At 49.0% G+C, this 10,000-nt stretch overlaps 2 protein-coding genes across 2 annotated transcripts in view; both read right to left on the bottom strand.

The window, feature by feature from the left end:
• The window catches only part of LOC138864943 (uncharacterized), a 6,494-nt gene extending 182 nt beyond the window's left edge, over positions 1-6,312 (bottom strand). Inside the window, exons 1-3 of the mRNA XM_070133597.1 lie at positions 4,825-6,312; positions 866-4,684; positions 1-664 (exon numbers count right to left, since the gene is read on the bottom strand). The exon at positions 1-664 is cut by the window's left edge and continues 182 nt beyond it. Of these exons, the coding sequence (XP_069989698.1) occupies positions 1,751-4,684; positions 4,825-6,312 (4,422 nt within the window). The 3' untranslated portion in view covers positions 1-664; positions 866-1,750. The remainder of the gene's footprint in view (positions 665-865; positions 4,685-4,824) is intronic.
• LOC138864944 (uncharacterized) lies at positions 1,187-1,564 on the bottom strand. Its single transcript, XM_070133598.1, has one exon. The coding sequence runs from the start codon at positions 1,562-1,564 to the stop codon at positions 1,187-1,189; it is 378 nt and encodes a 125-aa protein (XP_069989699.1).
• Positions 6,313-10,000: the final 3,688 nt, after the last annotated feature.

Below are 10,000 nucleotides of genomic sequence, written 5' to 3'. Positions count from 1 at the left end.
GAAATAAGAAAGATTAGGAATAATCGATAAAAACATTCAAATGATGAAGCAGTAAAAAATAAAACCTAAGAGATTATATAAAACATGAAAAGTAATTAAAATAATAAACAATACCTTATACCAAAACAGTAAAATGGATTAAGGAAAATAAGAACACACTTGCTAAAAATGAAAATAAAAAATACGTCATGGGAGTGATAGATCCTCGACTAAATTATAAGTGTCAAATCAAGACTTTAGGTCTTCTAAAATGTATAAAAACTAAATAAAACTGTAAAGAAAAATATCTTCAGGGGAAGTAAAAGATGTAAAACTGAAATATAGATTAAAAAAAAATTAATAATGCAACGTCACGTCTCAATCAGAAATATAGATTACTTAATTCGGGGGTTCACAGCTGGGTTTAGAATTTAAATAAAATAAAAACGCAACCTAAAATACTAAACTAAAAGTGGGATCCGTAAAATCAACAACTGCAACATTAATGTAAACATAACGAGGGGAAAGAAAACGGGCTTAGGGGGAACCATAGAAGTCACGCGCAGGTGACAAGTGCGCACAGGTGTCGCAGGAAGAGTGCCAACTGGAGTGCCACGCCCTCTCGGTAATTAATACACTCCACAATCCTCCCATGCCTTGCGTCGGAGTGGTCAGCGGAGACAGCCTGAAACAAAATCAAAGATTGGCCTGAGCCCTGTTACTTGCCTTTACAACATAAAACGTGGACAGCCAGACGTGTCCACAAGCAGAAGGCAACAACAACAAAAAAAAACAGACAAAATACATTACGACAACAAACTCAGAGGAGATCAGCCCCAGTATCTGCAGCTCCTCAAACGACGCCATAGGCCTCTGCTTCCCATACCATGGACGTCAGCATGGCAACCCAGGGGTCATCTGGGTTAGGGGCCTCAGCAGCAGCAGCATCGTCACTATCATCGACCTGCTCGTCATCTTCGACCTCGTTGTCAGCAGCACATGAAAGCTCGGCTGGTGCATGGTAAGCCTTCAAGTGATTAAGATGAGCCTTCATCTGGACTTCGGTGGTGACGTCTTGGATCTCAAAGGACACCGGTCCTAGGCGTTTCATAATACGTGCAGGGCCGCGCCATTTCCCTGTGTGAGGAGGAAGACCTCCCATACGATGACAGTGCTCATAGTACCACACAAGGGCACCTTCAGTAGGCTAGAACTCCACCCTTTTGCCACGGTCATAATACCTCCCGTAGATTCGGCGCGCTTCCTTAGAGGCTTCTACAGCTGCACGACGGGCTTCCTGAAGGCGCTCCTGGAGCTTGGCGTTTTCATTGAAGACAGCTTCACTGGTGAGGCCGATGGGAAAGTTGGCATGCCTGCCGGTAAGCAGGTAGAGAGGCTGCTCACCAGTAGTACGGTGGATGGCCGAGTTGATTTGCATGCGTAGCTCAGGAACAAACTGGTGCCAGACTCTTGGACGGTTGTTCACAAGAGCAGTGAGTGCAGACTTCACAACACGGTTTGTGCGCTCCACCATGCCATTTGCTTGTGGATGATAGCGAATTGTATAATGATTGCTAGCGTGCATTAGTTGGATGAGTTCACGAAACAGGTTACTGGTAAACTGGACTCCATTATCACTCTGAATAACTCTGGGTGGGCCGAAAATGGTGACCCAGTGGTCCAGGAATGCTCTGTGTACAGCTGCTGCAGTGGCTCTTCGAAGTGGGACGATTTGCAAGTAGCGGAAATGTTGATCTAATATTGAAAGAGCCTAACGAACTGTAACATTGGGCCCGAAGTCCATTATATCCATGGAGACCCTCTCCAGGGGGAACTGGGCTAGTGGTGTATCTGCCATGGGGGCCTTCTGCATGTTGCCTCGAGACTGCTGACATATCACACAACTGCCAACATACTGACGAGCATCTCTTAGTATGTTAGGCCAGTAAAACATTGATCGGGCATTCTGGAACGTCCGATGTACTCCTGGATGCGAGGCCAGTGGGGGCAGATGCGACGCTTTCAATGCAGAGTTCCTGAGGCTCTCAGGCACCACCAACTGGTAGCAAATCCGGTCTGGCAAGTGTCTCAGACGATAGAGCACTCCATCTTTCAATTCGAAGTCACTCAGTGGAAGGGGCAGCTTCTTCTTTGGGAGAGTTCCATCCATAAGGTATCGCCGGATGTCAGCAAGCTGTGGGTCGGCTGCTTGTTGATCTGCAAGCTTGTCAGGGGAGAGCTCAGTGATGGTTAACTTCGCAACTTGGCAGGACAGCAAATCAGGAACATAATTGGCAGGCCCTTCCTTATAACGAATGCTGAAGTCGTAAAAGGAGAGGTCATGTGCGAAGCGAGTCATTCTAGGAGACTTGGTTTTCCTGGTGAAGACGTACACTAACGGTCGGTGGTCGGTGTAGACTGTAAAATGCCGCCCATACAGATACGAGTCGAACACTCGAACACCTTCCACAACTGCCAAAGCCTCCAGGTCGATGATAGGGTAGCGGGTTTCAGCATCACGGAGCTTTCTGCTGTAGTATGCAACAGCATGTGGCGATTGCAGATCATCCCTCTGGATCAAACAGGCTCCCAAAGCGATGTTGGATGCGTCTGTATGAAGCTCGAATTCTTTGGTAAAATTGGGCTGCCGGAGGACAGGCGCTGATACAAGCTTTTCCTTCAGTGCATTAAAGGCGGCTTCTTGTTCATGGCCCCAGGTCCATGCTCGTCCCTTCTTCAGCAGGAGATGCAAAGGAGAGGCGATGGTAGCATACCCAGGGATGTGTTTCCTGAAGAAGCCAGTGGCACCCAAGAAGCGACGAACTTCTCTCACAGTACGGGGTGATGGGGTTTTCGATATAGCCAATACCTTCTCTTGATTGGGTGAAACACCTGGGGAAATCGTAAAGCCCAAGAAGTCGATGGTGGTAGCTGCGAACTGGCATTTCTGGACGTTCAGCTTGAGACCGGCCATGGAAAGGAGTTGTAACGTCTCGTCCAGATCACTGAGATGCTGCGAGAAGGTTCTGCTGTAGACGATCACATCGTCAAGGTAGGCAAGCGTATGACGGCCCAGCACAGAAGACAGGACAAGATTCATTGTGCATTGGAATGTTATCGGAGCAGTTGACAGACCAAAGGGGAGCCTTCGAAAATGAAAGAGCCGATAGCCATCGGAGAATGCTGTCTTTGGCCTGTCCAACTCCTCCACTTCTACACTCCAGTAGGCTGCCCTTGCATCCAGGGTAGTGAAGATGTTCATGGTCCCCAGCTCATCTATCATTTCACTTATGTGCGGCAGCGGGTAGGTATCACGTTTGGTGACAGCATTGAGTCCACGGTAGTCCACACAAAAACGCAGCGTTCCCCCCTTTTTCTTCACGAGAACTACTGGACTTAACCAGGGTGAGGTAGAAGGCTCTATGACACCTGCCCGGAGCATAGAGTCACACTGCTCCTTGATGGTTTGACGAGTGGCATGTGGTAGCCTCCACTGTCGGTTGCAGACGGGTTTGGCATCACCGGTATCGATGCTGTGCTTGATGCCAGGGACTAACCCCACAGTTTCTTCATCACCATCAAAGAGCTCCTGGTAACGGCTAAGTACCTGTGTGAGTTCTAGGCGTTGGGCGTCTTCTAAGTGGCTGAGGTCTGGGGAAAGGTCTTCATTCCTGGTTCCCTTGGCCTTAGATGCTAATGACTCTACAGCCTCAATTGCAGCTATTGCTAGAGACGGTGGCAATTCAGCATCACAAATATCTAGGTCATCTTCATATCCAAAGTCCTGGACTCCATAGAAGTTGTCGAACTCGTCCTCTTCCCACTCATATTCTTCTGGTACATCATCCTCCCAAGAACCCTCCTCGACAGGATTGTTGCTAGTCCTGGCAACTAGTTCTTGAGGTGGGGGTTGAGGCTGTGATTCCGAAGAGTGAGTGGAATACACAGTGTCTACAGGCTTCACTGTGCCTAAGCGAGTCCCATTGTGGAGGATGAGTGGCCGAGACGAGGGATTCACGGCCCACACGTGGCAGTGGCGTTCTTTGATTGTGGTGACAGAGTGCGGAATCGTGAGGGCCTCTGACACTCCTGGAGTTAAAAGGACGTCCCCATCTGTTGGATCCATACGTGCGACATGGCCACTCAGGAAACAGCCTGAGTGAGGTGGGATCTCCACTCGCTGGACAAGGTGCACTGCAGCGGCATCTTGAGGTTTCTGGATCTGGCCTATGGCAGCATCACTGATTCTGGCAACCTTCCGTGTTGTTGGCAGACTCTTGTTGCGGGTGACTGGACAGATTCCGAGTGTTTTGTGATCAGTGTAGACAACTGAAAACTCCCTTCCTTCCAGTGTGAGTAGTGCATTGTTTGTGATTGTGCTGTGGGACAGGGTGAAGTTCAGTCTCCGAAGGAGATCCATTCCGACAAGAATGTCACCTGGGAAGGTAGTGTCGACTTCAGCAGCTTGATGAGGTACAGTGAGGTTATCATCTAGGTTAAAAGCAAGTGTCCATTCTGAGGTAACATGCAGTGGCTGGCCTGTCACCCCTCTGAGGATCTTTGAAGAGCTTCTGCTTCGAAGTTTCTGGCATGCATCAGTCAGGATGGCAGCTGAAGACTTGATAAGGGTGGCCTCGGAACCCGAGTCAATGAAGCAGATTGTGGTCCTGCCATTAACATTGAGTCCCACGAGAGGTTGTGGGACCTGCTGCGTTCACCACACTGATCACTGGTTCGTGGAGTTCCGTCTGTGTAATGGTGGTAGTAACAGCTCCCTGCTGTGAGACTGCCAGAGGGGCTTGGAGCTCTGCCATCCTGGCCGGTCAGAAAGGGACACTCCCTGACAAGATGGCCGGTCCTCTGGCAACGAAAGCAGGTTAGGCTTCTTGGTGGTGGTCTAATGCCTGATGCAGTGGGACGGCATTCTAAAGTGTTGTAGTACGAACTGCGATGATACTCGCACCACCGGGAAGGAGCAGGATATGGAGACACAACTTCATCTTGTTCGGCAGCCACAGCGTATGCGTAAGCATCTCGGGTTCGAGGTGGACGAGGTGGGTAATTGTGCCGACCTACACCCTCATCTCCAGGGAAGTCATTTGGAGACTGGTGATGGTTGGTAGACTCCCTGTGCCGTATGCCGTTCCGGGAATTCCAAATCCTTTGGGCGGTCTCAGCAAGCTGTGATGTCGGGCAATCCTCCTTCAGGGGTAGGAAATCCCATAGCCAGGGCGGGATCCCAGTCAGGAACACACGTCTAATAAGCTCTGAGGGATCACCTATAGCTTCCTTATGGTCCCGGTAACCCTGGTAGACAGATCCCTCGAGTTGCTGGTAAAAATCAAAGGGAGCCTGTCCTGCAGCCATACGGTTCTCATACAGGACTTTGTAAAAGTCTGCTGCAGTATAGGTTCCTCGGAACTTGGAGCGTAGAGCTGCCTTAAATGTGTCCCAGTCACATATGAAATCGAAGAGTGGCGAGTTGATGATAAGATCAGCAGGGCCGCGGCAACTTGCTCGTGCTGCTTGAATAAAAGATTCGCTCGTTGGAGGCTTCACAAGATTTTCGATTGAGCGAATCCAGCCCTCAATCTCTTGATTTCTCTTAAGGGGCAGTGAAGCTGAAGTGTCCCCCTTAAAGTGAGGAACAGTCTCCCTTGCAAGGACATAGGAGACAGTTTGGGACGGCCCTTGAGATGAGGCGAGTCTCCCATATGAAGGCGCATGGCTGAATTCAGGCACATTTAGATTGTTGGGGTAATGTGCAGGCTGGACTGGAGGTTCTGGTGTAGATGGTCGGCTACGGGGAAGGGGCCGAGGAAGATCACAGGTTGCATCAGTGCGGCCATACATCTGGACAGCATCTCTTGGCCGACTTTTCCGCTTTTCCTCTTCTATTTCTCTTTCCTTTTCATTTAACAATCGTCGTAGCGTTGCGATCTGCTCATCTCTGCTGCTGTCTTGCGCTTGCTCAGGGTTAGGAATGGGCAGAGCTCTCTGAGGGCTAGAGTGGGTAGTTGATGCCGTTTCCACCCCTTGTTGATATGTTGCTTCTTCTTGCCGGGCCAGTCGCTCGCCGAAATCTTGTGTCTGTGACTTGATTTCTTGTATGTCAGCGGATAAAGCTCCAATTTTGTCGAGGATCTCCGAGAAGAGAGTCATCTCGTCCTCCATGGCTCGTACTGCTTGTCTTACTTCGGGGTTTGAACAGGGGACAATGACCGGCATCTGTTCAACCGAAGTACTGGGCACAGGTGAGGGAGCACGGGAACTGGGTTGGCTCAACGTCCCTGCATGCTTACTGCGGGTCACTCTTTCGGGTTTTCCAGGCATTGCCTAGATCACTGCTAGGACACTCAACACTTAACACAGGTGGTTGATGAGTTACTGACCACAATGGACCACAAAACACAGTATCACTGAACACAGGGGTTGGGGAGCACTGAACACTATGGACCACAAAACACCAGTATCACTGAACACAGGGGTTGGGGAGTCACTGAACACTATGGACCACAAAACACCAGTATCACTGAATACAGGGGTTGGGGAGTCACTGACCACTATGGACCACAAAACACCAGTATCACTGAACACAGGGGTTGGGGAGTCACTGAACACTAGGGACCACAAAACAAACAAAATCAGAACATAACAATAGATCAGAACATTTAGGCCTTTACACTTAAGTCACCACGGGATATTTACAAATTAATAGTCACTGTAGAGTATATTACTCAACGATACACCAAGAACTGAACATAATCACTACGCACTTTGGAAGATTATACACACTGCTGGAACAAAACTTATCACATTTACATAGAAATCAGGAAAGTATACCTAAACCTATCGAGAGCCATAAACCATTAGCTGGGTGAGCGGTTATTAGTACATGTACATTTATCTCTGCAAGAGATGATTATGCTGAAAGAGATGGGTACCGCTCTTGAATATTACAAATATACATTGATCAATACTACATGGCTCTCCAAAGTCCTCTTAAGAGGCTACAGACATGGTTGACATAACCTAGCAGGAAACAACTAATTATGCTGGACGTAATTGCGAGAAGGACACTAGTAGGACAGCAAACATCCCACCGCTGCCACCAAAAATTAAATGTATCTGTAAGGTATACACCTAGCTAGGGCCAGGTGCTAATCTATGCAGAGGAGCCCGAATTATCTCCCGTGAGGCAGGAGAGGCTTAGGGACCAAGCGAGATCAGGGGTCCCGTTCATTCTATTTAGGATGTTGCTGTTCCTTCTCTAGAGTCCTTCCGCAATAGAACGTGAAAACGAGGAGAGAATGAGCGAGAGAACGAGGAGAGAATGAGCGAGAGAACGAGGAGAGAATGAGCGAGAGAACGAGGAGAGAATGAGCGAGAGAACGAGGAGAGAATGAGCGAGAGAACGAGGAGAGAATGAGCAAGAGAACGAGGAGAGAATGAGCGAGAGAACGAGGAGAGAATGAGCAAGAGAACGAGGAGAGAATGAGCGAGAGAACGAGGAGAGAATGAGCGAGAGAACGAGGAGAGAATGAGCGAGAGAATGAGCGAGAGAACGAGGAGAGAATGAGCGAGAGAACGAGGAGAGAATGAGCGAGAGAACGAGGAGAGAATGAGCGAGAGAACGAGGAGAGAATGAGCGAGAGAACGAGGAGAGAATGAGCGAGAGAACGAGGAGAGAATGAGCGAGAGAACGAGGAGAGAATGAGCGAGAGAACGAGGAGAGAATGAGCGAGAGAACGAGGAGAGAATGAGCGAGAGAACGAGGAGAGAATGAGCGAGAGAACGAGGAGAGAATGAGCGAGAGAACGAGGAGAGAATGAGCGAGAGAACGAGGAGAGAATGAGCGAGAGAACGAGGAGAGAATGAGCGAGAGAACGAGGAGAGAATGAGCGAGAGAACGAGGAGAGAATGAGCGAGAGAACGAGGAGAGAATGAGCGAGAGAACGAGGAGAGAATGAGCGAGAGAACGAGGAGAGAATGAGCGAGAGAACGAGGAGAGAATGAGCGAGAGAACGAGGAGAGAATGAGCGAGAGAACGAGGAGAGAATGAGCGAGAGAACGAGGAGAGAATGAGCGAGAGAACGAGGAGAGAATGAGCGAGAGAACGAGGAGAGAATGAGCGAGAGAACGAGGAGAGAATGAGCGAGAGAACGAGGAGAGAATGAGCGAGAGAACGAGGAGAGAATGAGCGAGAGAACGAGGAGAGAATGAGCGAGAGAACGAGGAGAGAATGAGCGAGAGAACGAGGAGAGAATGAGCGAGAGAACGAGGAGAGAATGAGCGAGAGAACGAGGAGAGAATGAGCGAGAGAACGAGGAGAGAATGAGCGAGAGAACGAGGAGAGAATGAGCGAGAGAACGAGGAGAGAATGAGCGAGAGAACGAGGAGAGAATGAGCGAGAGAACGAGGAGAGAATGAGCGAGAGAACGAGGAGAGAATGAGCGAGAGAACGAGGAGAGAATGAGCGAGAGAACGAGGAGAGAATGAGCGAGAGAACGAGGAGAGAATGAGCGAGAGAACGAGGAGAGAATGAGCGAGAGAACGAGGAGAGAATGAGCGAGAGAACGAGGAGAGAATGAGCGAGAGAACGAGGAGAGAATGAGCGAGAGAACGAGGAGAGAATGAGCGAGAGAACGAGGAGAGAATGAGCGAGAGAACGAGGAGAGAATGAGCGAGAGAACGAGGAGAGAATGAGCGAGAGAACGAGGAGAGAATGAGCGAGAGAACGAGGAGAGAATGAGCGAGAGAACGAGGAGAGAATGAGCGAGAGAACGAGGAGAGAATGAGCGAGAGAACGAGGAGAGAATGAGCGAGAGAACGAGGAGAGAATGAGCGAGAGAACGAGGAGAGAATGAGCGAGAGAACGAGGAGAGAATGAGCGAGAGAACGAGGAGAGAATGAGCGAGAGAACGAGGAGAGAATGAGCGAGAGAACGAGGAGAGAATGAGCGAGAGAACGAGGAGAGAATGAGCGAGAGAACGAGGAGAGAATGAGCGAGAGAACGAGGAGAGAATGAGCGAGAGAACGAGGAGAGAATGAGCGAGAGAACGAGGAGAGACTGAGCAAGAGAACGAGGAGAGAATGAGCGAGAGAACGAGGAGAGAATGAGCGAGAGAACGAGGAGAGAATGAGCGAGAGAACGAGGAGAGAATGGGCGAGAGAACGAGGAGAGAATGAGCGAGAGAACGAGCAGAGAATGAGCGAGAGAACGAGGAGAGAATGAGCGAGAGAATGGGCAAGAGAACGAGGAGAGAATGAGCGAGAACGAGGAGAGAATGAGCGAGAGAACAAGGAGAGAATGAGCTAGAGAACGAGGAGAGAATGAGCGAGAGAACGAGGAGAGAATGAGCGAGAGAACGAGGAGAGAATGAGCGAGAGAACGAGGAGAGAATGAGCGAGAGAACGAGGAGAGAATGAGCGAGAGAACGAGGGGAGAATGAGCGAGAGAACGAGAGAATGAGCGAGAGAACAAGGAGAGAATGAACGAGAGAACGAGGAGAGAATGAACGAGAGTACGAGGAGAGAATGAACGAGAGAACGAGGAGAGAATGAACGAGAGAACGAGGAGAGAATGAACGAGAGAACGAGGAGAGAATGAGCGAGAGAACGAGGAGAGAACGAGCGAGAGAACGAGGAGAGAACGAGCGAGAGAACGAGCGAGAGAACGAGTAAGAGAACGAGTAAGAGAACGAGTATGAGAACGAGTATGAGAACGAGTGTGAGAACGAGGAGAGAATGAGTGAGAGAACGAGGAGAGAATGAGTGAGAAAACGAGTGAAGACGAGAAGAGAACGAGTCAGGGTAAGAATAGAGTAGAATCAGTAAAAGTTGATTAAAAGTATGGTAAAAAAAATAAAATCCTACGTAAAATGAAGAGCAGACATTAAAAAAAAGAGGAAATATTGCGTTAAAACTAAACAAAAATGAGCACCAACACTTGCTGCAACATTACTGTTAAAATATTAAAAGGAAACTTGAAAAATAAAACGTGACTTAAAAGTTAAATGAG

The sequence above is a fragment of the Penaeus vannamei genome, chromosome 19, assembly GCF_042767895.1.
Source record: "Penaeus vannamei isolate JL-2024 chromosome 19, ASM4276789v1, whole genome shotgun sequence".
NCBI lineage: Eukaryota > Metazoa > Arthropoda > Malacostraca > Decapoda > Penaeidae > Penaeus > Penaeus vannamei.
Note: the sequence above shows the minus strand (reverse complement) of the source record. Positions and strands in the feature narration are given on the sequence as shown.